This window comes from Lichenostomus cassidix, unplaced genomic scaffold (assembly GCF_008360975.1).
Source record: "Lichenostomus cassidix isolate B80296 unplaced genomic scaffold, HeHo_3.0 HiC_scaffold_38, whole genome shotgun sequence".
In the NCBI taxonomy this organism is placed as follows: domain Eukaryota; kingdom Metazoa; phylum Chordata; class Aves; order Passeriformes; family Meliphagidae; genus Lichenostomus; species Lichenostomus cassidix.
This window is the reverse complement of record NW_028147440.1, coordinates 766,789-794,132: the sequence shown is the minus strand read 5'-3', so window position 1 is coordinate 794,132 and position 27,344 is coordinate 766,789. Positions and strand designations below refer to the sequence as shown.

The window sequence follows — 27,344 nt, the reverse complement described above, 5'->3', positions numbered from 1 at the left end:
CCTCCCTCCCTAACCCCAGCCCTCCCAAACTCCCTCTCCCCACTCCCCTTTTTGGCATTTTTCCCCCCAAACCCCATCGCCGCCAGCAGCACCACCAGCGGCACCACGTGCAGGCAGAAATGCACCGACGCCCAGAAATGCAACGTCTCTGCAGCTCCCCGCAGCACAAACCCCATGCTCAGGTACTCGAACGCCCTCATTTTCAGGAACCACTGCCCTCCGCGGATGGCTGACCCCTTCCAGCCCCCCAAATCCTCCAGCGGGACCCCGAAATGTCCCCGCAGAGCTCCTTCGGCCGCCGCCTCGGCCGCCAGCCACAGCGGCACGCTGAGGAAAGCGAGGTGCTGCCCGCCGTGCAGCCCGTGCCAGTAGGCTGAGGCCAGCATCGTCCAGGCGTTCCTGTTTGGGGGGAAAAAATGGGAATTTGGGTTAGTTTGGGGGGGAAATGGGGTTTGTTTGGGGGGAAATGGCAGGATTTTGGGGTGAGAAGGCGAGGTGCTGCCCGCCGTGCAGCCCGTGCCAGTAGGCTGAGGCCAGCATCGTCCAGGCGTTCCTGTTTGGGGGAAAAAAGGGGAATTTGGGTCAGGTTGGGTTGTTTTGGGATAAATCTGTTTGGGGGAAAAGGGGGGATTTTGGGGTGAGGAAAGCGAGGTGCTGCCCGCCGTGCAGCCCGTGCCAGTAGGCTGAGGCCAGCATGGTCCAGGCGTTCCTGTTTGGGGGGAAAAATGGGATTTTGGGTCAGTTTGGGGGGAAATGGGGTTTGTTTGGGGGAAATGGGGGGATTTTGGGGTGAGAAGGCGAGGTGCTGCCCGCCGTGCAGCCCGTGCCAGTAGGCTGAGGCCAGCATGGTCCAGGCGTTCCTGTTTGGGGGGAAAAAAGGGGATTTTGGGTTAGTTTGGGAAAATGGGTCAGTTTGGGGTTGTTTTGGGGGAAATGGGGGGAAAAATCGGAAATTGGGTCAGTTTGGGGTTGTTTTGGGAGGAAAATGGGAAATTGGGGTCAGCTAGATCCTTTTGGGGGAAAAAGGGATTGGGTCAGTTTGGGGTTGTTTTGGGAATTTGGGGTCAGTTTGGGGTTGTTTTGGAAATGGGAGAAAAATGGGAGAAATTGGGTCAGTTTGGGGTTTTTTGGGGGAAAATGGGGAAAAAAATGGGAATTTGGGTTAGATTTGGGGTTGTTTTGGGAGGAAAATGGGGGAAAAAACGGGAAATTGGGTTAGTTTGGGGTTGTTTGGGGGAAAATGGAAAAATGGGGAAATTGGGTTAGTTTGGGGTGGTTTGGGGGAAAAATGGGGAAATTGGGTTAGTTTGGGGTGGTTTGGGGGGAAAAATGGGGAAATTGGGGTCAGATTGGGGTGGAGGTAAATCTGTTTGGGGGGAAAAAAGGGGAATTGGGGTTTGGGGATAAATCTGTTTGGGGGGAAAATGGGAATTGTGTTAGATTTGGGGTCGTTTGGGGGGAAAATGGGGGATTTGGGGTCAGAGGGGGTTGTTTGGGGCAAATGGGGTTGGGGTTGGGGGTGGAAAAATGGGATTTGTGTGGCCCTAAATGGGTTTTATAAATGGGATTTGTGTGGCCCAAAATGGGATTTATAAATGGGATTTATAAATGGGATTTGTGTGGCCCAAAATGGGATTTATAAATGGGATTTATAAATGGGATTTGTGTGGCCCAAAATGGGATTTATAAATGGGATTTATAAATGGGATTTGTGTGGCCCAAAATGGGATTTATAAATGGGATTTGTGTGGCCCTAAATGGGATTTATAAATGGGATTTATAAATGGGATTTATAAATGGGATTTATGTGCCTGAAATGGGATTTATAAATGGGATTTGTGTGTCCCGAAATGGGTTTTATAAATGGGATCCGTGTGTCCCCAAAATGGGATTTATAAATGGGATTTATGTGTCTCTAAATGGCATTTAGAAATGGGATTTGTGTGTCCTGAAATGGGATTTTTAAATGGGATTTATGTGTCCCCAAAATGGGATTTATAAATGGGATTTATGTGTCTCAAAGTGGGATTTATAAATGGGATTTATAAATGAGATTTTTGGGCCCCGAAATGGGATTTATGTGTCTCAAAATGGGATTTGTGTGTCCTGAAATGGGATTTATAAATAGGATTTGTGTGTCCCTAAATGGGATTTATAAATGGGATTTATAAATGGGATTTATAAATGGGATTTATAAATGGGATTTATGTGCCTGAAATGGGATTTATAAATGGGATTTGTGTGTCCCAAAATGGGATTTATAAATGGGATTTATGTGTCCCAAAATGGGATTTATAAATGGGATTTATAAATGAGATTTTTGTGCCCCGAAATGGGATTTATGTGTCCCAAAGTGGAATTTGTGTGTCTCAAAATGGGATTTATAAATGGGATTTATGTGGCCTGAAATGGGATTTATAAATGGGATTTGTGTGTCCCAAATGGGATTTAGTGGCCTGAAATGAGATTTGTGTGTCCCAAAATGGGATTTATAAATGGGATTTATAAATGGGATTTATAAATGGGATTTATGTGTCTCAAAATGGGATTTATAAATGAGATTTTTGTGCCCCGAAATGGGATTTATGTGTCCCGAAATGAGATTTATAAATGGGATTTGGGTGTCCCCAAATGGGATTTATGTCCCAAAATGGGATTTATAAATGGGATTTAGAAATGGGATTTATGTGTCTCTAAATGGGATTTGTGTGTCCCAAAATGAGATTAATGAATAGGATTTGTGTGTCCCGAAATGGGATTTTCGTGTCCCCAAAATGGGATTTGTGTCCCGAAATGGGTTTTATAAATGGGATTTGTATGTCCCGAAATGAGATTTATAAATGAGATTTATGTGTCCCGAAATGGGATTTTTAAATGGGATTTGTGTGTCCCAAAATGGGATTTATAAATGGGATTTATAAATGGGATTTATGTGTCCCAAAATGGGATTTGTGTCCCAAAATGGGATTAATGAATAGGATTTGTGTGTCCCCAAATGGGATTTATGTCCCCAAATGGGATTTATGTCCCAAAATGGGATTTATAAATGGGATTTATAAATGGGATTTATGTGTCTCTAAATGGCATTTAGAAATGGGATTTGTGTGTCTCAAAATGGGATCTTTAAATGGGATTTGTGTGTCTAAAAATGGGATTTATGTCCCAAAATGGGATTAATGAATAGGATTTGTGTGCCCCAAATGGGATTTATGTCCCAAAATGGGATCTTTAAATGGGATTTGTGTGTCTAAAAATGAGATTTGTGTGTCCCCAAATGGGATTTTTGTGTCCCCAAATGGGATTTGTAAATGGGATTTTCGTGTCCCCAAATGGGATTTTCGTGTCCCCAAAATGCAATTTGTGCACCCAAAATTCAATTTACACCCTGAAAATTCAGCCTCTAGTGCTCCCAGTCCTTCTCCCAGTGTCCCCAAATGCTCTCCCAGTGCTCCCAGTCTCCCTCCCAGTGTCTCCCAGTGTCCCCAGTCCTTCTCCCACTGTCCCTAATCCTTCTCCCAGTGTCCCCAAATGCTCTCCCAGTGCTCCCAGTGCTCTCCCAGTGCCCCCAGACCCCCTCCCAGTGCTCCTAGTGCTCCCAATCCCCCTCCCAGTGTCCCCAGTCCTTCTCCCAGTGCTCCCAGTCCCCCTCCCAGTGCTCCCAGTGCCCCTCCCAGTGCTCCCAGTGCCCTCTCAGTGTCCCCAATCCCTCTCCCACTGTCCCTAATCCTTTTCCCAGTGTCCCCAAATGCTCTCCCAGTGTCCCCAGTCCCCCTCCCAGTGCTCCCAGTGCTCTGAATCCTTCTCCCAGTGCTCCCAGTGCCCTACCACTGCTCTCCCAGTGCCCCCAGTCCCTCCCAGTGTCCCCAAATGCTCTCTGAGTGCCCCCAGTCCCTCTCCCAGTCCTTCTCCCAGTCGCTCCCAGTGTCCCCAGTCCTCCTCCCAGTGTCCCTAATCCTTCTCCCAGTGTCCCCAGGGCCTCTCCCAGTGCCCCCAGTCCCTCCCAGTGCTCCTAGTGCTCCCAGTCCCCCTCCCAGTGTCCCCAGTCCTTCTCCCAGTGTCCCCAAATGCTCTCCCAGTGCTCCCAAGTGCCCTCCCAGTGTCCTCAAATGCCCTCTCAGTGTCCCAAATCCTTCTCCCACTGTCCCTAATCCTCCTCCCAGTGTCCCCAGTCCCCCTCCCAGTGCTCCCAGTCCCTCCCGGTGTCCCTAATCCTTCTCCCAGTGCCCTACCACTGCTCTCCCAGTGTCCCCAGTCCCTCTCCCAGTGTCCCCAAATGCTCTCCTAGTGCCCCCAGTCCCCCTCCCAGTGCTCCCAGTGCTCTGAATCCTTCTCCCAGTGCTCCCAGTGCCCTACCACTGCTCTCCCAGTGCCCCCAGTCCCCCTCTCAGTGCTCCCAGTGCCCTCCCAGTGTCCCCAATCTCTCTCCCAGTGTCCCCAAATCCCTCTCCCAGTGTCCCCAATCCCTCTCCCAGTGCCCTAGCACTGCTCTCCCAGTGCTCCCAGTCCCTCCCAGTGCTCCCAATCCCCCTCCCAGTGTCCCCAGATGCCCTCCTGGTGTCCCCAATCCCTCTCCCAGTGTCCCCAGTCCTCTTCCTTGTGCTCCCAAATGCCCTCCCAGTGTCCCCAATCCCTCTCCCAGTGCCCTCCCAGTGCCCCCAGTCCCTCCCAGTCCGTCCCAGTCCCTCCCAGTACCGTAGGACGGGGTAGCGCCGCGGTCCCCTGCGGTGCACGTACGCCGCCAGCCACCACTGCACCGTCATGTTCCAGCGGCGCAGCCCGCCCCGGAACCGGCGGCCAACCTCCGTGCCCCAGGGGTCAACCGTCTGGATGGTGGTGAAATCCCAATCCTCTGAGGGGAGATCTGCACACCTGGGACAGGTGAGACACACAGGTGAGACACTGGGGACATTGGGGACACTCAGAGATAACCATGGACACCCCAAGCTCCGTGCCCCAGGGGTCAACTGTCTGGATGGTCGTGAAATCCCAGTGATCCTGGGGGAGATCTGCACACCTGGGACAGGTGAGACACACAGGTGAGACACACAGGTGAGACATTGGGGACACTCAGTGACACTGGGGACACTCAGAGATAACCATGGACACCACAACCTCCGTGCCCCAGGGGTCAACCGTCTGCATGGTCGTGAAATCCCAATCCTCTGAGGGGAGATTGGCACACCTGGGACAGGTGAGACACACCTGGTCACCTCAGGTGACACCCAGGGACATTGGGGACACTCAGGGACATTGGGGTCACACCACACTCAGCACCCCACAGTGCAGATTGTATCGAAATCCCAGTGATCCTGGGGGAGATCTGCACACCTGGGACAGGTGAGACACACAGGTGACCTCAGGTGACCCTCAGGGACACTGGGGACACTGAGGAAACCCCAAAGAGGCACACACTGATCCCCAGAGGGACACTGGGGACCCCAAAATGACACCAGGAGGGACACAGGGACCTTATGTGCCAATACGTACCTGTGCCCCAATGTCCCTGTGGTCACTCAGTTTGTCCCCAAATGTCACTCGTGTTTGTCACCCACTGTCACTCACGTTTTGGGTCTCTCCCAGGTGGCCGTGGGTCCCTGTCCAGCTTTGGGGTTGGCATTTTTGGGGTAACCCCACAGCCACATTGTCCCCATATCCCAATACCCCAATGTCACCCCAGTGTCCCTGTGGTCACTCAGTTTGTCCCCCAATGTCACCCCAGTGTCCCTATGGTCACTCACATCTGTCCCTATGGTCACTCACGTTTTGGGTCTCTCCCAGCTGGCCGTGGGTCCCTGTCCCACTTTGGGGTTGGAATTTTTGGGGTATCCCCCTAACCCCGCAGCCAGGCACACCGCCTCAGCACAGAGCCAGCCCAATGTCCCTGTCCCCCAGTGTCCCCAATGTCCCCAAACCCCAATGTCACTCACGTTTTGGGTCGTTCCCACGCCGCTGTTGGTCCCTGTCCAGCTTTGGGGTTTGAATTTTTGGGGTATCCCCCTAACCCCGCAGCCAGGCACACCATCCCAGTGTCCCCCAATGTCCCCCAGTGTCACCCCAATGTCCCCAAACCCCAGTGTCACTCACGTTTTGGGTCTCTCCCAGCTGGCCGTGGGTCCCTGTCCCGCTTTAGGACAGGAATTTTTGGGGTATCCCCCTAACCCCGCAGCCAGGCACACCGCCTCAGCACAGAGCCAGCCCAATGTCCCTGTCCCCCAGTGTCCCCAATGTCCCCAAACCCCAATGTCACTCACGTTTTGGGTCGTTCCCACGCTGCTGTCGGTCCCTGTCCAGCTTTGGGGTTTGAATTTTTGGGGTATCCCCCTAACCCCGCAGCCAGGCACGCCGCCTCGGCGCAGAGCCAGCCCAATGTCCCTGTCCCCCAGTGTCCCCAGTGTCCCCAGTGTCCCCAAACCCCACTGTCACTCACGTTTTGGGTCGTTCCCACGCTGCTGTCGGTCCCTGTCCAGCTTTGGGGTTTGAATTTTTGGGGTATCCCCCCAACCCCGCAGCCAGGCACGCCGCCTCGGCACACAGCCAGCCCACGTAGAGCCGCAAGCGCAGCACCAGGAAGACCCCAGTGTCACCCCAATGTCCCCAAACCCCACTGTCACTATGGTCACTCACGTTTTGGGTCTCTCCCAGCTGGCCGTGGGTCCCTGTCCCACTTTGGGGTTGGAATTTTTGGGGTATCCCCCTAACCCCGCAGCCAGGCACGCCGCCTCAGCGCACAGCCAGCCCAATGTCCCTGTCCCCCAGTGTCCCCAATGTCCCCAAACCCCAATGTCACTCACGTTTTGGGTCGTTCCCATGCCGCTGTCGGTCCCTGTCCAGCTTTGGGGTTGGAATTTTTGGGGTAACCCCCTAACCCCGCAGCCAGGCACGCCGCCTCGGCGCAGAGCCATCCCACGTAGAGCCGCAAGCGCAGCGCCAGGAAGACCCCAGTGTCCCCAAACCCCAATGTCACTCACGTTTTGGGTCGTTCCCACGCCGCTGTGGGTCCCTGTCCAGCTTTGGGGTTTGAATTTTTGGGGTATCCCCCTAACCCCGCAGCCAGGCACGCCGCCTCGGCGCACAGCCATCCCACGTAGAGCCGCAAGCGCAGCGCCAGGAACACCCCAATGTCACCCCAATGTCACCCCAATGTCCCCAAACCCCAATGTCACTCACGTTTTGGGTCTCTCCCACGCCGCTGTGGGTCCCTGTCCCGCTTTAGGACAGGAATTTTTGGGGTATCCCCCTAACCCCGCAGCCAGGCACGCCGCCTCAGCGCACAGCCAGCCCAATGTCCCTGTCCCCCAGTGTCCCCAATGTCCCCAAACCCCACTGTCACTCACGTTTTGGGTCTCTCCCAGCTGGCTGTCGGTCCCTGTCCAGCTTTGGGGTTTGAATTTTTGGGGTATCCCCCCAACCCCGCAGCCAGGCACGCCGCCTCGGCGCACAGCCATCCCACGTAGAGCCGCAAGCGCAGCGCCAGGAAGACGGGCACCATGTGCGCCAGCCGCGCCGCCCAGGGCAGTGACCCGAACTGCGGCCGCAGCACGGCCCCGGCCGGCCACTGCCCGCCCACCAGCACGCCCAGTGCTCCCAGCGCCGGCGCCCAGCGCACGTGGCACAGCACCCGGCGTGGGCTGGACGGTGGCACCGGGCCTCGGACCCAGTCCAGGTGAGTGCCCAGCCGGTAAAAGGGACCTGGGGAGAGAAAAAAACAGTCCAGGTGAGACCTGAGCCTGTCCAGGTGAGCTCTGACCTAATCCAGGTGAGTGCCCAGCCAGTAAAATGGACCTGGAGAGAGAAAAAAACAGTCCAGGTGAGCTCTGAGCCTGTCTAGGTGAGCCCTGAGCCAGTCCAGGTGAGCTCTGAGCCAGTCCAGGTGAGTGCCCAGCGGGTAAAAGGGACCTGGGGAGAGAAAAAAACAGTCCAGGTGAGCCCTGAGCCACTCCAGGTGAGCCCTGAGCCAGTCCAGGTGAGCTCTGAGCCACTCCAGGTGAGCTCTGAGCCAGTCCAGGTGAGCTCTGACCCAGTCCAGGTGAGCTCTGAGCCACTCCAAGTGAGCTCTGACCTAATCCAGGTGAGTGCCCAACCGGTAAAAGGGACCTGGGGAGAGAAAAAAACAGTCCAGGTGAGCCCTGAGCCAGTTCAGGTGAGCTCTGACCCAGTCCAGGTGAGCCCTGAGCCAGTCCAGGTGAATGTCCAGGTGGTTAAAGGGACCTGGGGAGAGAAAAAATGGGGTTAGAGAGACCTCTAGCCCAGTCCAGGTGAGTGCCCAGCCGGTAGAATGGACCTGGGGAGAGAAAAAAACAGTCCAGGTGAGCCCTGAGCCACTCCAGGTGAGCTCTGAGCCACTCCAGGTGAGCCCTGAGCCAGTCCAGGTGAGTGCCCAGCTGGTAAAAGGGACCTGAAAGGGAAAAAATTTGGATTAGAGAGGATTTTGGGGATCTCTGAGCCAGTCCAGGTGAGTGCCCAGGCAGTAAAAGGGACCTGGGGAGAGAAAAAAACAGTCCAGGTGAGCTCTGAGCCAGTCCAGGTGAGCTCTGACCTAATCCAGGTGAGTGCCCAGCCGGTAGAATGGACCTGGGGAGAGAAAAAAACAGTCCAGGTGAGCTCTGAGCCTGTCCAGGTGAGTGTCCAGGTGGTTAAAGGGACCTGAAACGTGAAAAAAATGGGGTTAGAGAGGATTTTTGGGACTCCTGACCCAGTCCAGGTGAGTGCCCAGGCGGTAAAAGGGACCTGGGGAGAGAAAAAAACAGTTCAGGTGAGCTCTGAGCCAGTCCAGGTGAGCTCTGACCTAATCCAGGTGAGCTCTGAGCCTGTCCAGGTGAGTGCCCAGCCAGTAAAATGGACCTGGAGAGAGAAAAAAACAGTCCAGGTGAGCTCTGAGCCTGTCTAGGTGAGCTCTGAGCCACTCCAGGTGAGCTCTGACCCAGTCCAGGTGAGTGCCCAGCCGGTAAAAGGGACCTGGGGAGAGAAAAAAACAGTCCAGGTGAGCTCTGAGCCCGTCCAGGTGAGCTCTGAGCCAGTCCAGGTGAGTGCCCAGGTGGTTAAAGGGACCTGGGGAGAGAAAGAAACAGTTCAGGTGAGCTCTGAGCCAGTCCAGGTGAGTGCCCAGGTGATTAAAGGGACCTGAAAGGGGAAAAATTTGGATTAGAGAGGATTTTGGGGATCTCTGACCCAGTCCAGGTGAGTGCCCAGCCGGTAAAAGGGACCTGGGGAGAGAAAGAAACAGTCCAGGTGAGCTCTGAGCCACTCCAGGTGAGCTCTGAGCCAGTCCAGGTGAGTGCCCAGGCGGTAAAAGGGACCTGGGGAGAGAAAAAATGGGGTTAGAGAGAACCCAAACCCAGTCCAGGTGAGTGCCCAGCCGGTAAAAGGGACCTGGGGAGAGAAAGAAACAGTTCAGGTGAGACCTGAGCCTTTCCAGGTGAGTGCCCAGCCGGTAAAAGGGACCTGGGGAGAGAAAAAAACAGTCTAGGTGAGCTCTGAGCCAGTCCAGGTGAGCTCTGAGCCTTTCCAGGTGAGTGCCCAGGTGATTAAAGGGACCTGAAAGGGAAAAAATTTGGATTAGAGAGGATTTTGGGGATCTCTGAGCCAGTCCAGGTGAGTGCCCAGCCGGTAAAAGGGACCTGGGGAGAGAAAAAAACAGTCCAGGTGAGACCTGAGCCAGTCCAGGTGAGCTCTGAGCCAGTCCAGGTGAGTGCCCAGCCGGTAGAATGGACCTGGGGAGAGAAAAAAACAGTCCAGGTGACCCCAGGCACAATCCAGGTGAGTGCCAAGGTGATAGAAGGGACCTGAAAGGGAAAAAACTTGGGTTAGAGAGACCCCAAACACAGTCCAGGTGAGCCCTGAGCCAGTCCAGGTGAGTGCCAAGGCAGTAAAATGGACCTGGAAGGGGAAAAATTGGGGTTAGAGAGGATTTTGGGACTCCTGAGCCAGTCCAGGTGAGTGCCCAGGTGGTAAAAAGCACCTGGAGAAGAATAAAATGGGGTTAGAGAGGATTTTTGGGACCTCAGACCCAATCCAGGTGAGTGCCCAGGTGGTAAAAAGGATCTGGAGAGGAAAAAATGGGATTAGGGGGACATTGGGGACCCCAGGTGACACCCAGGAGGGTCATGGTGACATCAGGAATCCTCAGGTGACCCTCAGGTAACCCTTAAGGACCCCCAGGTGACCCTTAGAGACCCCCAGGTGACCCCAGGAAGGACACTGAGGACCTCCAGGTGCTCCTAGGGGGGTATTGGTGACCCTAGGGGTGACTTGGGGACCCCAAGGTGACATTGAGGACCCTCAGGTGACACTCAGGTAACCCTTAAGGACCTCAAGGTGACACTGGGGATCCCCAGGTGACCCTCAGGTGACCCTTAAGGACCCCAAGGTGACACTGGTGACCTCAGGTGACCCCAGGTAACCCTTAGGAACCCCCAGGTGACCCTCAGGTGACCCTAGGGGGGTATTGGTGACCCAAAGGGGTGACTTGGGGACCTCCAGGTGACACTGGGGACCCCCAGGTGACACTCAGGTAACCCTCAAGTGACCTCAGGTGACCCTTAAGGACCTCCAGGTGACACTGAGGACCCCCAGGTGACCTCAGGTGACCCTCAGGTGACCCTCAGGTGACACTCAGGTAACCCTTAGAGACCCCCAGGTGACCCTCAGGTGACCCTAGGGGGGTATTTGTGACCCCAGGGGTGAGTTGGGGACCTCCAGGTGACACTCAGGTAACCCTCAAGTGACCTCAGGTGACCCTTAAGGACCTCCAGGTGACACTGAGGACCCCCAGGTGACCTCAGGTGACCCTTAGGGACCCCCAGGTGACCCCAGGTGACCCCAGGTGACCCCAGGAAGGACACTGAGAACCTCCAGGTGACCCTAGGAGTGACTTGGGGACCTCCAGGTGCCACCCAGCTATCCCCTGACCCCTCCCCTTCAAGCCCCGCCCTCACCTGTCAGCAGCCCCAGGTAGCAATAGCTGTAGCACAGGATGTCAATCAAACTCGGCACTCTCCGCAGGGAGCCAATCAGCAGCCTCGTCTCCTCTGACGTCACGCCCTTCAGCCCCGCCTCCCGCAGCTCCTGCACGTCACTGGCCAGGCTGACCATCTGGGGGCGGGGCCGAGGTCAGGCCACGCCCCCCGGAGCACTTAGCGCCCCCTGGTGGCTCAATGCTTCTGAGCGATTTTTGGGTTAAAATCCCAAAAAAAATTCGGGTTTGGGATCCTAAAAATCACCCCAAAACCCTCCAAAAATAATCCCCAAAATCATCTCTGGAAATCCCAAAAATTAACCCCAAAATCACCCCAAAACCCCCCAAAAATAATCCCCAAAATCATCTCTGGAAATCCCAAAAATTATCCCCAAAAATTACTCCTCAGGACCCCAAAAAATCATCTTTGGGATCCCAAAAATCATCCCTAAAACCCCCAAAAATTATCCCAAAAATCATCTCTGGAAATCCCAAAAATTATCCCCAAAAATTATCCCCAAAATTGCTCCCCAGGACCCCCAAAAATCATCTTTGGGATCCCCAAAATCATCCCTAAAACCCCCAAAAATTATCCCCAAAATCATGTCCAGGATCATCAAAAATTATCCCAAAAATCATGTCCAGGATCAGCAAAAAATATCCCCAAAATCACCTCTGGAAATCCCATAATTATCCCCAAAATCACCCCAAAAATTACTCCCCAGGAGCACCAAAAATCATCTTTGGGATCCTCAAAATCATCCCTAAAACCCCCAAAAATTACCCCAAAAATCATGTCCAGGATCAGCAAAAAATATCCCCAAAATCACCTCTGGAAATCCCAAAAATTATCCCAAAAATCACCCCCCAGGACCCCCAAAAATCATGTCCAGAATCCCCAAAAATTATCCCAAAAATCATGTCCAGGATCCCCAAAAATTAACCCCAAAATCACCCCTGGAAATCCCAAAAATTAACCCCAAAATTATCCCCAAAATCGCCCCTGGAAATCCCAAAAATTATCCCCAAAATAACCCTAAAAACACTCAAAAGCCCCCAAAAATCACCCCAAATCACCCCAAACTTCTCCAAAACCACCCAAACTTCCCAAAAAATCCCCAAAAAAATCCCAAATTTCCCCAAAATTCACCTTGAGGGTGACGAGGAGCTGCAGGGTTTTGGCACAGGGTGGAGGTTCAGGAAGCCCCCAGACCCCAAAAATCCCAAAAATCCCCCAAAAATCACCCCAAAACCACCCAAAACTTCCCAAAAATCCCCAAAAAAATCCCAAAAAATCCCAAATTTCCCCAAAATTCACCTTGAGGGTGACGAGGAGCTGCAGGGTTTTGGCACAGGGGGAAGTTCTGGAAGCCCCCAGACCCCAAAAACCCCAAAAATCCCCCAAAAATCCCCCAAAAATCACCCCAAAACCACCTCAAACTCCCCCAAAACCACCCAAACTTCCCAAAAATCCCCAAAAAACCCCCAAAAATCCCCAAATTTCCCCAAAATTCACCTTGAGGGTGACAAGGAGCTGCAGGGCGTTGGCATAGGGTGGAGGTTCAGGAAGCCCCCAGACCCCAAAAATCCCCAAAAATCACCCCAAAACCACCCAAAAATCACCCCAAAACCACCCAAACTTCCCAAAAATCCCCAAAAAATCCCAAAAAAATCCCAAAAAATCCCAAAATTCACCTTGAGGGTGACGAGGAGCTGCAGGGTTTTGGCACAGGGGGAAGTTCTGGAAGCCCCCAGACCCCAAAAACCCCAAAATCACCCCAAAAATCACCCCAAAACCACCACAAACTCCCCCAAAACCACCCAAACTTCCCAAAAATCCCAAAAAAATCCCAAAAAAACCCCCAAAAAATCCCAAAAAATCCCAAATTCACCTTGAGGGTGACGAGGAGCTGCAGGGCGTTGGCGTAGGGCGGAGGTTCAGGAAGCCCCCAGAGCCAGGGGGTTCTGAAGAACAGCAAATAGCCAAAAGTCCAGGCCAGGGCAGCTCCTCCCGAGTGCCTGAGGGTCCCAAAAATATTTGGGGTGAACTGAAATCCTAAATGACCCTTTAAACCCCAAAAATCCCCCAAAAATCCTCCCAAATCCACCTCAAAATGACCCAAATCCACCCCAAAATGACCCAAATCGACCCCAAAATCCTAATCCTATAAAGCTTTCAGGGAATCCCAAAATTTCTCTGACTCCTCCCGAGTGCCTGGGGGATCCCAAAAATATTTGGGGTGAACTGAAATCCTAAATGACTCTTTAAACCCCAAAAATCCCCCAAAAATCCCCCAAAAATCCTCCCAAATCCACCCCAAAATCGATCAAAAATGCCCCAAAATGACCCAAATTTTCAATTCTACAGAGATTTGGGGGAATCCCAAAATCTCTCTGAGACGCCTGGAGGATCCCAAAAATATTTGGGGTGTCATAAAATCCTAAATGACTCTTTAAACCCCAAAAATCCCCCAAAAATCCTCCCAAATCCACCCCAAAATCCCTCAAAATCACCCCAAAATTTCCATTTTTACAGAGGTTTGGGGAAATCCCAAAATCTCTCTGAGACACCTGGAGGATCCCAAAAGAATTTGGGGTTGCCTGAAATCCTAAATGACCCTTGAAACCCCAAAAATCCCCCAAAAATCCCCCAAAAATCCCCCAAAAATCCTCCCAAATCCACCCCAAAATCGATCAAAACTACCCCAAAATGACCCAAATCCACCCCAAAATCCTAATCCTATAAAGCTTTCAGGGAATTCCAAAATTTCTCTGACTCCTCCCGAGTGCCTGAGGGTCCCAAAAATATTTGGGGTGGCCTGAAATCCTAAATGACTCTTTAAACCCCAAAAATACCCCAAAAATCCTCCCAAATCCACCCCAAAATGACCCAAATCCACCCCAAAATCCCCCAAATTTCCAATTCTATAGAGATTTGGGGGAATCCCAAAATCTCTCTGAGACGCCTGGAGGATCCCAAAAATATTTGGGGTGTCATAAAATCCTAAAGGACTCTTTAAACCCCAAAAATCCCTCAAAAATCCTCCCAAATCCACCCCAAAATCCCTCAAAACTACCCAAAAGTGCCCCAAATCCACCCCAAAATTCCCCAAATTTTCAATCCTACAGAGGTTTGGGGAAATCCCAAAATCTCTCTGAGACGCCTGGGGGATCCCAAAAATATTTGGGGTGTCCTGGAATCCTAAATGACTCTTTAAACCCCAAAAATCCCCCGAAAATCCCCCAAAAATCCTCCCAAATCCACCCCAAAATGACCCAAAATCAATCAAAACCACCTCAAAATGACCCAAATCCACCAAAATTCCCCAAATTTTCAATTTTATAGAGGTTTGGGGGAATCCCAAAATCTCTCTGAGACGCCTGGAGGATCCCAAAAATATTTGGGGTGTCCTGAATCCTAAATGACTCTTTAAACCCCAAAAATCCCAAAAAATCCTCCCAAATCCACCCCAAAATCCACCTTAAAATTCCCTAAAATCTCTAATTCTAAATAGTTTTGGGGGAATCCCAAAATGTCTCTGAGACCCCTGGGGGATCCCAAATAAATTTGGGATGTCCTAAAACCCCAAATGACCCTTTAAACCTCCCCAAAACACCCCAAAATCCACCCTAAATCCCCTAAATCCACCCAAAAATGCCCCAAAATACCCCAAAATCCCTCAAAATCACCCCAAAATCCCCAAAGTTTTCATTCCTAAATCACTTTGAGGGAATCCCAAAATTTCTCTGAGAACCTGAGGGATCCCAAAAAAATTTGGGATGTCCTAAATCCCCAAATGACCCTTTAAATCCCAAAAATCACCCCAAAATCCACCAAAAATCCCCTAAATCCACCCAAAAATGCCCCAAAATGCCCCAAAATCACCCCAAAATCCCCAAATTTTCATTCCTAAATCACTTTGAGGGAATCCCAAAATTTCTCTGAGAACCTGGGGGGATCCCAAATAAATTTGGGGAACCCTAAAACCCTAAATGACCCTTTAAATCCCAAAAATCACCCCAAAATCCACCCAAAATCCCCCAAATCCACCAAAAAATGCTCCAAATCCACCCCAAAATCCCACAAAATCACCCCAAAATCCCCCAAATTTTCAATCCTAAATTGCTTTAGGGGAATCCCAAAATCTCTCTGAGAACCTGAGGGATCCCAAAAAAATTTTGGGAACCCTAAAACCCTCCCAACCCCCCCATGGCACAACCCTTTGCTTAATTAAGCAATAATGAGCTCTGATGTTGTAATTAACGACTGAAACCACAAAAGGGGGAGGGGAAGAGCTTTGGGATCTCCAAAAATGGGAAAAAATGGGTTTGGGAACTTAAAAAATGGGTTTGGGAGCCCAAAAAATGGGTTTGGGAACCTAAAAAATGGGAAAAAATGGGTTTGGGAACTTAAAAAATGGGTTTGGGAACTTAAAAAATGGGGTTGGGAATCTAAAAAATGGGGAAAAATGGGTTTGGGAACCCAAAAATGGAGCTGGGAACCTAAAAAATGGGTTTGGGAACCCAAAAATTGGTTTGGAAAGCCCAAAAAATGGAGTTGGGAACTCAAAAAATGGGTTTGGGAACCCAAAAATGGAGTTGGGAACCTAAAAATGGGAAAAAATGGGTTTGGGAACCCAAAAATGGGGCTGGGATCTCCAAAAATGGGTTTGGGAACCTAAAAAATTGGGTTTGGGATCCCAAAAATTGGTTTGGAAATCCCAAAAAATGGAGTTGGGGACTCAAAAAATGGGTTTGGGAACCTAAAAAATGGGTTTGGGAACCCAAAAATTGGGTTTGGGAACCTAAAAAATGGGTTTGGGAACCCAAAAATTTGGTTTGGGATCTCCAAAAATGGGTTTGGGAGCCCAAAAAATGGGGTTGGGAACCTAAAAAATGGGTTTGGGAACCCAAAAATGGAGCTGGGATCCCAAAAATTGGTTTGGAAATCCCAAAAAATGGGTTTGGGAACCTAAAAAATGGAGCTGGAAACCTAAAAAATGGGTTTGGGAGCCCAAAAATTAGAGCTGGGAACCCAAAATGCCCTGAAGAGCCCCAAAATCTTCCCAAATCAGGGGTCAGGACCCCCAAAATGACCCCAAAACTCCCTGAAATCACCCCAAGACACCCCAAAATTACCCCAAAACCCCCCAAAACAGCCCCAAGACCTCCCAGAATGCACCTGGAACTCCCCAAATTTGGTTTAGGAGCCCCAAAATGCACCTGGAACTCCCAAAATTCGGTTTGAGACCCCAAAAATGCCCCCAAAACCCCCAAAAACACCCCTGGGACCCTCCAAATTGGGTTTAGGACCCCCAGAATGCACCTGGGATTCCCCAAAATGGACCTGGAACTCCCCAAAAATGGATTTGGGACCCCAAAAATGGATTTGGGACATCCTAAAATGCCTCCAAACCCCCCCAAAATGGCCTAGGATCCCCAAAAATGAAGCTGAGACCCCCAAAAACGCCCCTGAGACCCCCCAAATTTGGGTTTAGGACCCCCAGAATCCCCCCAAGGCTCCCCAAAATACACCTAGAACTCCCCAAATATGGATTTGGGACCCTGAAAATGGATCTGAGACACTCTAAAATGTCCCCAAAACCCCCCAAAAATGACCCCAAAACCCCCCAGATTGGGTCTGGGATCCCCAAAACACCCCTGAGACCCCCCAAATTTGATTTAGGACCCCCAAAATCCCCCTGGAACTCCCCAAATATGGCTTTGGGACCCCGAAAATGGCTTTGGGACATTCTAAAATGTCCCCAAAACCCCCCAAAAATGACCCCAAGACCCCCCAAATTGGGTCTGGGACCCCCAAAACACCCCTGGGACCCCCAAAAACGCCCCTGAGACTCCCCAAATTTGGTTTAGGACCCCCAGAATGCACCTGGAACTCCCAAAATTTGGTTTGAGACCCCCAAAAAACCCCAAAATGCACCTGGAACTCCCAAAATTCGGTTTGAGACCCCAAAAATGCCCCCAAAACCCCCAAAAACACCCCTGGGACCCTCCAAATTGGGTTTAGGACCCCCAGAATGCACCTGGGATTCCCCAAAATGGACCTGGAACTCCCCAAAAATGGATTTGGGACCCCAAAAATGGATTTGGGACATCCTAAAATGCCTCCAAACCCCCCCAAAATGGCCTAGGATCCCCAAAAATGAAGCTGAGACCCCCAAAAACGCCCCTGAGACCCCCCAAATTTGGGTTTAGGACCCCCAGAATCCCCCCAAGGCTCCCCAAAATACACCTAGAACTCCTCAAATATGGATTTGGGACCCCGAAAACGGATTTAAACCTCCCCAAAAATGACCCCAAGACCCCCCAAATTGGGCTTAGGACCCCAAAAATGGCCCTGGGATCCCCAAAAACGCCCCTGGGACCCCCCAAATTTGGGTTTAGGACCCCCAGAATGCACCTGGGATCCCCAAAAATCACCCTGAGACTTCCCAAAATGCACCTGGGACACCCCAAATCCTCCCAAAATCAGAGGTCAGGACCCCCAAGACCCCCTGAAATGACCCCAAATCACCCCAAAACGGCCCTGGGACCCCCAAAATCCCCCCAAGACCTCCCAAAATGCATCTGGAACTCCCCAAATATGGCTTTGGGACCCTGAAAATGTCTTTGGGACATCCTAAAATGTCCCCAAAACCCCCAAAATCCTCCCAAATCAGGGGTCAGGACCCCCAAAATGCACCTGGAACTCCCCAAATTGGGTTTGGGATCCCCAAAAATCACCCTGAGACCTCCCAAAATGCACCTGGGACACCCAAAATCCTCCCAAACCAGGGGTCAGGAGCCCCCAAAATGCCCACAAAACACCCCAAAATGGACTTGGGATCCCCCAAAATGCACCTAGAACTCCCAAAATTTGGTTTGAGACCCCCAAAAATGCCCCCAAAAACCCCCAAAAATGACCCCAAGACCCCCCAAAATTGGGTTTAGGACCCTCAAAACACCCCTGAGACCCCCAAAAACGCCCCTGGGACTCCCCAAATTTGGGTTTAGGACCCCCAGAATCCCCCCAAAGCTCCCCAAAATACACCTAGAACTGCTCAAATATGGATTTGGGACCCCGAAAACGGATTTAAACCTCCCCAAAAATGACCTCAAGACCCCCCAGATTGGGTTTAGGACCCCCAAAACACCCCTGAGACCCCCAAAAACACCCCTGGGACTCCCCAAATTTGGTTTAGGATCCCCAAAATCCCCCTGGAACTCCTCAAATATGGCTTTGGGACCCCGAAAATGGATCTGAGACACTCTAAAATGTCCCCAAAACCCCCAAAAATGACCCCAAAACCCCCCAAATTGGGTCTGGGACCCCAAAAATGGCCCTGGGATCCCCCAAAACACCCCTGGGACTCCCAAAATTTGGTTTGGGACCCCCAAAATGCCCCTGGAACTCCCCAAATATGGCTTTGGGACCCCAAAAATGGCTTTGGGACATCTTAAAATGTCCCCAAAACCCCCCAAAAATGACCCCAAGACCCCCCAAAATTGGGTTTAGGACCCTCAAAACACCCCTGAGACCCCCAAAAACACCCCTGGGACCCCCCAAAATTTGGTTTGGGACCCCAAAAATGCCCCCAAAACTCCCCAAAAATGACCCTGGGATCCCTGAAACACCCCTGAGACCCCCAAAAACGACCCCAAGACCCCCCAAATTTGGTTTAGGACCCCAAAAATCCCCCAAACGTCTGACCTGGGCAGCAGGTGGAGCAGAGCCCAGGTGCCCAGCACGGTGCCCAGCGAGTGCCAGGTGTGAACTCCACAGGTGAGCAAAGCCAGGAGGATCCCAATGGCTGCTCCTCCCAGCTGCCGCCAGCGAGGGCCTGGGGGGGCAGGAAATGCACCCAAAATTAGCCCAAAAATATCCTGAAATCACCCTGAAAATATCCCCAAATCAGCCTGAAAATATCCCAAAGATATCCCAAAAATATCCCCAAAATCAGCCCAAAAATATCCTGAAAATATCCTAAAAATATCCCCAAAATCAGCCTGAAAATATCCCAAAGATATCCCAAAAATATCCCCAAAATCAGCCCAAAAATATCCTGAAAATATCCTAAAAATATCCCAAAATCAGCCTAAAAATATCTTGAAAACACCCCAAAATCACCCAAAAAACTCTACAAAAATACCCAGAAAATACCCTAAAAATCATCCCAAAATCAGCCCGAAATCACCCCAAAAATACCCCAAAATCACCCTGAAAATATCCCGAAAATATCCCCAAAATCAGCCCAAAATCACCCTGAAAATATCCTGAAAATATCCCCAAAAATACACTAAAAACAGCCTGAAAATATCCCCAAAAATACACTAAAAATATCCTGAAAATATCCCAAAAATCACCCAAAATCAGCCCAACTCCCACTGCTGCTCCTCCCAGCTGCCGCCAGCGAAGGTCTGGGGGAGGAAATTCACCCAAAATTAGCCCAAAAATATCCTGAAAATATCCTAAAAATATCCCCAAAACCAGCCCAAAGATACCCTGAAAATACCCCAAAAATATCCCGAAATCGTCCTGAAAATATCCCCAAAATCAGCCCAAAGATACCCTGAAAATACTCTAAAAATCACCCCAAAATCGGCCCAAGAATACCCCAAAATCAGCCCAAAATCACTCTCAAAATACCCTAAAAACAGCCTGAAAAATATCCCCAGATCAGCCCAAAAGTACCCCAAAATCATCCTGAAAATATCTCGAAAATATCCCCAAAACCAGCCCAGAGATGCCACAAAATCACCCCAAAAATATCCCAAAATCATCCTGAAAATATACCCAAAGATACCCTGAAATTACCCCAAAATCATCCTAAAAATATCCTGAAAATATCCCCAAAATAGCCCAAAAATACCCCCAAAATCACCCTGAAAACAGCCCAAAAAACACCCCAAAAATACCCGAAAAACATCCCAAAATCAGCGCGAAGATACCCCAAAAATAGCCCAAAATCAGCCCAAAAATACAGCAAAAAAGTTCCAAAATCAGCCAAAAAACTCTGCAAAAATAGCCCCAAAAATACTCTGAAATTACCCTAAAAATCAGCCCAAAAACATCCTGAAAATATCCCAAAATCATCCTGAAAATATCCCGAAAATATCCCCAAAATCAGCCCCAAGATACCCCAAAAATACCCCAAAATCAGCCCAAAATCACCCCAAAAATATCGTGAAAATACCCCAAAATCACCCTGAAAATATCCCGAAAATCAGCCCAAAATCAGCCCAAAGATACACCAAAATCATCCCAAAAATATCCCCCAAATCAGCCCAAAGATACCCTGAAAATGTTCCCAAAAATACCCCAAAATCACCCTAAAAATATCCTGAAAATATCCCCAAAATCAGCCCGAAGATACCCCAAAATCAGCCCAAAATTACTCTAAAAATATCCTGAAAATATCCCAAAATCGCCCCGAAAACGCTCCAAAAATATCTCCCAAAATACCCTGAAAATACCCTAAAAATCGTCCCAAAATCAGCCCAACAATATCCCGAAAATATCCCCAAAACCAGCCAAAAATACCCCAAAAAACAGCCCAAAATCACCCCAAAAACCACCTGTTACACCCCAAAAAACCACCAAGGAGATCCTAAAATCCCCCTGGGACCCCCCGAAGCCCCCCAGGACCCCAAAAAGCCCCTCAGGAATCCCAAAAAAACCCCTCAGGACCCCCAAAAAGACCCTCAGGACCCCAAAAAGCCCCTCGGGAATCCCAAAAAACCCCTCAGGACCCCCAAAAAGACCCTCAGGACCCCAAAAAGCCCCTCAGGAATCCCAAAAAAACCCCTCAGGACCCCAAAAAGACCCTCAGGACCCCAAAAAGCCCCTCAGGAATCCCAAAAACCCCTCAGGAACCCCAAAATCCCCCCAAAACTCCTCAGACCCCACTGAACCTTCTCAAAACCCCCCAAAATCCCCTCAGGACCCCCAAACCCTCCCAAATCCCTCAGGACCCCCAAAACCCTCCCCAAAAACCCTCAGGAACCCCAAAATTCCCCAAACCCCTCAGAGCCCCTGAACACGGTCAGACCCCCAGTTTCCCTCAGGACCCCCAAAATCCCTCAGAACCCCCAAAAACCCCTCAGGATCCCCAAAGCCCCCAGCCCCTCCCCCAAATCCCCCAGGATCCCCAAAATCCCCTCAGGAACCCCAAAATTCCCCCAAAACCCTCAAGACCCCCAAAATCCCCTCAGGACCTCCAACCTCCCCCAGGCACTCTCCAAATCCTCAGGACCCCACAAATCCCCTCAGGAACCCCAAACCCCTCCCAAAACCCCAGAGCCCCCCAAAATCCCCAAACTCCCCAAATCCCCTCAGCAGCCCCTAACCCTCCCCAAAATCCCCTCAGGACCCCCTGAACCTTCTCAGATCCCCCAAAATCCCTCAGTACCCCCTAACCCTCCCCAAAATCCCTCAGAACCCCCTGAACAGCCCCAGAACCCCCAAAACCCACAGGGTCCAAAAAAACCCTCAGGATGCCCCAAAAACCCTCAGATCCCCAAAAATCCCCTCAGGACCCCCAAACCCTCCCCCAAAAACCCGCAGGACCCCGAACACCCTCAGACCCAAACCCTCAGGAACCCCAAAAACCTCTCAGACCCCCAGATTTCCCTCAGGACTCCCAAGCCCCCAGCCCTTCTCAAAACCCCTCAGGACCCCCAAAATACCCTCAGGAACCCCAAAATTCCCCCAAAACCCTTCAGACCCCAAACCCTCCCCAAAATCCTCTCAGGACCCTCCGAAGCTCCCTGGGACCTCCCAAAAATCCCTCAGCACCCCTCGATCCCCCTCAGAGCCCCCAAAACCTCCTGAGGACCCCCAAAATCCCCTCAGGACCCCCATAACCCTCCCCAAAAACCCCTCAGGAACCCCAAAATCCCCTCAGGAACCCCAAAACCCTCCCCAAAACCCCTCAGAGCGTCCCCAAAACCTCTCAGAACCTCCCAAAATCCTCTCAGGACCCCCAAAACCCCTCAGACTTCCTGAACCTTCTCAGATCCCCCAAAATCCCCTCAGAACCTCCCAAAAAAACCCCTCAGGAACCCCAAACCCCTCAGGAATCCCAAAATCCCCTCAGGAACCCCAAAACCCCCTCAGACCCCCCAAACCCCCCAAAATCCCCAAACTCCCTCAGAACCTCCCAAAACCTCAGGATCCCCCAAAACCTCAGGATCCCCTAATCCTCCCAAAACCCCTCAGGAACCCCAAAATCCCCTCAGGATCGCCCTTAAACCTCTCAGGACCTCCCAAACCCCTCAGACCCCCTGAACGACCCCAGACTCCCCCAAAATCCCCCAGGACCCCCATAAAGCTCCCCAAAATCCCCCAAATCCCCCAAAATCCCCCCAAACCCCCCAAAGCCCTCACTCACCGCGCTGGCTGAGCACGAAGCCCACCGGCATGGAGCCGAGCAGCACCGACAGGTAGGTCAGCTCCTCGCGGTTCATGGCGACCCCCGAAAACCCCCAAAATCACCCCAAAAAAACCCAAAAAACCCCCAAATTCCACCCCCGAGGCCCTGGCGGGGTTCGGCGCGGAGGCGGAGGGGGCGTGGCCTCGGAAAGCCCCGCCCAGCGCGTGCTCAGGGGGCGCGGCCACACTCAAGCCACGCCCATATGTTATTCCAGCCCTTTCTGGGCGTGTCCAGCTCAAGCTTCGCCCCCAAGTGGGCGTGGCTTGTGGCTCGGCGCGGTTTTGGAGATCCCAAGGTGGGGATTTGGGGGAATTTGGGTCTGGGGGCTTCGGGGGGGGGGTGGGAGTCACCTGGGGGGGTCAGGGAGAGGGGCTGGCCCTTTAAGAGAGGGGGAGGGGAGGTTAAAAGGGGCCTGGCCCTTTAAGAGAGGAGATATTTAAAAGGTGTCTGGCCCTTTAAGGGGGGGTGGGAAGCGCTGAGAGGGTCTTTTAAAGGGTGCCTGGCCCTTTAAGAGAGAGGGAAGAGGAGGTTTTAAAAGGTGCCTGGCCCTTTAAGAGCGCGGCGAGGGGATTAAAGGGGGTCTGGCCCTTTAAGAGCGGTGGGTCCCACAACGCTGGCTTTTAAAAGGGCTCTGTCCCTTTAAGGCGTTGGGAGCCTTTAAGAGATTTTAGAGACAGCCAAGCCGCTTTAAGAAAATGTGGGCCCAACTCTTAAAAGGGGCTGAGTGACCCTCATTGGTTTAAAGCTGTCTCTGTGGGCCCACAACCATCGCCGCTTTAAGACATTGTTAAAAGGGTCTCAAACCTCCTCATTGCTTTACAGCGGCCGTGGTGGTCCCACAACCATCGCCGCTTTAAGATCTTGTTAAAAGGGTCTCAAACCTCCTCATTGCTTTACAGCGGTCCTCGTGGTCCCACAACCATCGCCGCTTTAAGACCTCACTTAAAAGGGTCTCAAACTCCTTCATTGTTTTAAAGCGGCCGCGGTGGTCCCACACCCATCGCCGCTTTAAACCCGCCGCTCCGCCGGTTGTCGCTTCCGTCCAGCCGCCGTTTCTCTCCCTCCGTCCAAGATGGAGGAGCTCCGTGAGGGCGAGAAGGCCGAGCGGGGCGAGGATCGCCCCGAACAGGCCGCGGATCGCCTCGCCATCCCCGAGGATCGCCTCGCCATCCCCGAGGATCGCCTCGCCATCCCCGCAGATCGCCTCGCCATCCCCGCGGATCTCCCCGCGGATCTCCCCCGGGTGCGGCAGCACCGCGGCCGGTTCCTGGTGTGGGCTCCGGGCGCGGCGCGGGCGCTGCGGGAGAAGCAGCGCGTGTGGGGAGCGCTGGTGGGAGCTCCGCCGCGCAGAGGCCGCAGTAATAGTGCTGCCGGTACCGGTACCGGTGGTGGTACCGGTGGTACCGGTGGTGGTACCGGTGGCGGTACCGGTGGCGGTACCGGTGGTGGTACCGGTGGTACCGGTGGCGGTACCGGTGTTGGTACCGGTGGCGGCGGGCCGCGGCTGCCGCTGGAGCTCCGCAGGGAGGAGGTGGAAGTGCTGAGGGAGAGCGGAGCGGCGGCCGTGGAGAGGGTGAGCGGGGATTTGGGGTTGGATAGGGGATTTGGGGGTTTGGGGTTTTGGGGGATTTGGGGATTTGGGGATAGGGGATGGGGATTGGGGATGTGGGGGAGGGTTTGGGAGGATTTGGGGTTTGGGGATTTGGGGATTGAGTAGATTTGGGGATTTGGGATGTGGGGAGGGATTTGGGGAGGGGAACAAGGGGATTTGGGGGAGGAATTTGGGGAGGGGATTTGGGGTTTGATAGGGATTTGGGAATTTGAGGGGAGGATTTGGGGTTGGATAGGAGAATGGGAAGGGGAATTGGGGAGGGGATTTGGGGATTTGGGAGGATTTGGGGAGGGAGTGGGCAAAGGAATTTGGGGAGGGGGCGGCATTGGGGAGGGGGCGGGAGGATTTGGGGATTTGGGGAGGGTGACATTGAGGGATTTGGGGAGGGGGAATATTGGGGAAGGGAATTTGGGGAGGGGATTTCGGGATCTGGGGTTGGATGGGGGGTTTGGGGAGGGATTTGGGGAGGGGAAGGGGAGGAGATTTGGGGAGAGGGAAGGTGGGAGGGGATTGGGGATTTGATAGGTATTTGGGGTTTGATAGGGAATTTGGGGAGGGGGCGGCAGGGGGCTTGGGAGAGGGAAACTGGGGAGGGGGAGAGGATTTGGGGGCTGGATAGAGAGATTTGGGGAGAGGGAGGGATTTGGGAGGGGGAGGGCAGGGGGATTTGAGGAGGGGCGATTTGGGGGAGAGGGAATTGGGGAGGGGGCCTGGAGAGGGGATTTTGGGATTTTGGGATTTGGGGAGGGGGCGGCATTGGGGAGGGGATTGGGGATTTGGGGAGGGGGATTTGGGGATTTGGATGGGGGAGTCTGGGGAGGGGGAGGGGATTTGGGGAGGGGCTTGGATAGGGGGAATTTGGGGAGGGGCGATTTGGGTCTGGGGTCTTCCATGAGAAATTTTGGGGACACCAAATCCCTCCCCCTCCCCCCCTCCAACCCGCCCCTCCCCCCCACAGGTCGACGAGGATGAAACAGAACCGGATGAGACCCTGAGAGGTGGGGGAGGGGCGGGTGGGGGAGGGGCGATTTGGGGAGGGGGAGGGGCGATTTGGGGAGGGGCGATTTGGGGAGGGGGAGGGGCGATTTGGGGAGGGGTCTCTCCACCCCCCCGCCCTCTCCCCTCCCCCAGCTGACCCCGCCCCTCCCCCCTCCAGGTCCCTCCCGCCCCTCCCCCCGCTCGGCTCGGCGCTCGCGCGTGTTCCGGGCGCTGTGGGGGAGGGGCTGCCACCTGACCGCGGGGGGAAAGTTCGGGGGAGACTTCCTGGTGTACCCCGGTGAGGGGGAGGGGCGAGCGGGGTGGGGGAGGGGCGATTTGGGGAGGGGGAGGAGCTTTTGGAGAGGGGGAGGGGCTAGTGGGGAGGGGTGATTTGGGATGGGGAGGCAATCTGGAGGGGAGGGCAATTGGGGAGAGGGGCGATTAGGAGGAAGGGCGATCGGGGGAGGGGAAGGCATTTGGGATGGGGGAGGGGCGAGTGGGGAGGGGGAGGGGCGATCAGGATGGGGAGGGGCTATTTGGAGGGGGAGGAGCGACCTGAGGGGGGGGCAATTTGGGGAGGGGGAGGGGCGATCTGGAGAGGGGGAAGGGCGGTTTGGGGAGGGGGAGGGGCATTTGGGTGGTCTCCCCACCCCCTCCCCATTTTCCCTGTTTTCCCACCGCCGGGGGTCCCAAACCTCCCCCTCCCCCATTATTTCTCCCCCCTCAGGTTTCCCAGAGCCCCCTCCCCACCATTCCTGACCCCCCAAAGACCCCTCCCCATTATTCCTGACCCCCTAAAGACCCCTCCCCATAATTTCTCACTTCCCTTAGGTATTCTTGATCCCCCTCCCCACCATCCCTGACCCCTCCCCACCATTTCTGACCCCCTGAAGACCCCTCCCCATTATTTCTGATCTCCTGAAGACCCCTCCCCAATATTCCTAATCCTCTCTAAGACCCTTCCCCATTATTTCTGAGCCCCAAAGACCCCTCCCCATTATTTCTGATCCTTTCTAAGACTCCTCCGCATTATTTCTGAGCCCTAAAGACCCTTCCCCATTATTTCTCACTTCCCCTAGGTATTCCTGAGCCCCCTCCCCACCATTCCTGACCCATCCTGGGTTATCCCAGCCCCCTCCCCGCCATCCCAGCCCCCTCCCCACAATTCCCAGGTTATCCCAGCCCCCTCCCCACAGTTCCTGACCCCTCCCGGGGGTCTCTGTCCCCAAATTTCCAGGTCCCCCCTCTCAGTTCCCAGCCCCCTCCCCGCCATCCCAGCCCCCTCCCCACAATTCCCAGGTTATCCCAGCCCCCTCCCCGCCATTCCTGACCCCTCCCGGGGGTCTCTGTCCCCAAATTTCCAGGTCCCCCCTCTCAGTTCCACGCGTTCGCGGTGGCGCAGTGCCCCTGCAGTTCCCATCCCCAGCCGCTGGGGGCGCTGCTGGCGGCGGCGCGCCTGGGAACGAGCGTGCGCAAAGCGCTGCTGCTCTGCTCCTCCGAGCCGCCAGGGGGCGCCCTGCGCTGCACCGCCCTCACGTGGCGCGCCGACCTCACGTGACCGGAAACCACGTGGGTTGGGTTTTCCCGCGCTTTGGGAAATTGAGGAAATAAAAAATTATTTTTGTAATAAAAAATTTAAAAATTAAAAATTTGGGGTTTTTGGAGTGATTTTTGGTGCGGAGATCGCCTGGCAGAGTTTCCCACACCGTGAGGAATTGTGAAAATAAATATTTTGTATTTTTATAGAGTGAAATTTATAGTGAAAATAGCGAAATAATTAAAATTGGATTTTTGGAGTGATTTTTGGTGCGGAGATCGCCTGGCAGAGTTTCCCAAACTGCAGAATCGTCAAATTAATTAAAAATTATTTTATATCTTTAGATATAGTGAAATTTATAGTGAAAATAGCGAAATAATTAAAATAAAAATTGGATTTTTGCAGTGATTTTCCTGCAGAGCTCACCTGGCAGCACAGGGGAGTTTAAAACAAATATAAAATAAATATAAATAAAATAAATATATTTTATATTTTTATATATAGTGTAAAATATAATGTGATATGTAGTGAAAATAGCAAAATAATTAAAATAAAAATTTGGATTTTTGGAGTAATTTTCCTGCAGAACTCACCTGGCAGCACAGGGGAGTTTAAAATAAATATAAAATAAATAGAAATAAAATAAATATATTTTATATTTTTATATATAGTGTAAAATATAATGTGATATGTAGTGAAAATAGCAAAATAATTAAAATAAAAATTAATTTTTGGAGTAATTTTCCTGCAGAACTCAGCTGGCAGCACAGAGGAGTTTAAAATAAATATAATAAAATAAATATAAAATAAATATATTTTATATTTTTATAT

At 52.2% G+C, this 27,344-nt stretch overlaps 2 protein-coding genes across 2 annotated transcripts; one reads left to right on the top strand and one right to left on the bottom strand.

Moving 5' to 3' along the window:
- Positions 1–20: 20 nt before the first annotated feature.
- On the bottom strand, positions 21–22,535 carry MBOAT7 (membrane bound acylglycerophosphatidylinositol O-acyltransferase MBOAT7; the record flags this gene model as incomplete). Its single annotated transcript, XM_085045394.1, has 8 exons — positions 22,345–22,535; positions 18,666–18,795; positions 12,847–12,973; positions 10,935–11,091; positions 7,335–7,689; positions 5,071–5,182; positions 4,693–5,039; positions 21–399 (listed from the first exon to the last, which is right to left on the bottom strand). Coding segments are annotated over exons 1-8 (1,683 nt in total), but the record flags the coding sequence as incomplete, so codon positions are not given.
- A 776-nt stretch (positions 22,536–23,311) lies between these two features.
- Positions 23,312–26,568, top strand: TSEN34 (tRNA splicing endonuclease subunit 34). Its single transcript, XM_085045669.1, has 5 exons — positions 23,312–23,757; positions 23,878–23,959; positions 24,957–24,996; positions 25,155–25,274; positions 26,341–26,568. The coding sequence occupies exons 1-5, from the start codon at positions 23,459–23,461 to the stop codon at positions 26,532–26,534; spliced, it is 735 nt and encodes a 244-aa protein (XP_084901795.1). The 5' UTR covers positions 23,312–23,458; the 3' UTR covers positions 26,535–26,568.
- Positions 26,569–27,344: the final 776 nt, after the last annotated feature.

Bases quoted from the DNA above. Each gene is read 5' to 3' on its own strand.
- TSEN34 (XM_085045669.1), top strand. From the start codon at position 23,459: ATGGAGGAGCTCCGTGAGGGCGAGAAGGCCGAGCGGGGCGAGGATCGC. The intron at 23,758-23,877 runs CGGTACCGGTAC...TGGTACCGGTGG, and splicing joins GGCCGCAGTAATAGTGCTGC to CGGCGGGCCGCGGCTGCCGC. The intron at 25,275-26,340 runs GTGAGGGGGAGG...CCAAATTTCCAG, and splicing joins AGACTTCCTGGTGTACCCCG to GTCCCCCCTCTCAGTTCCAC.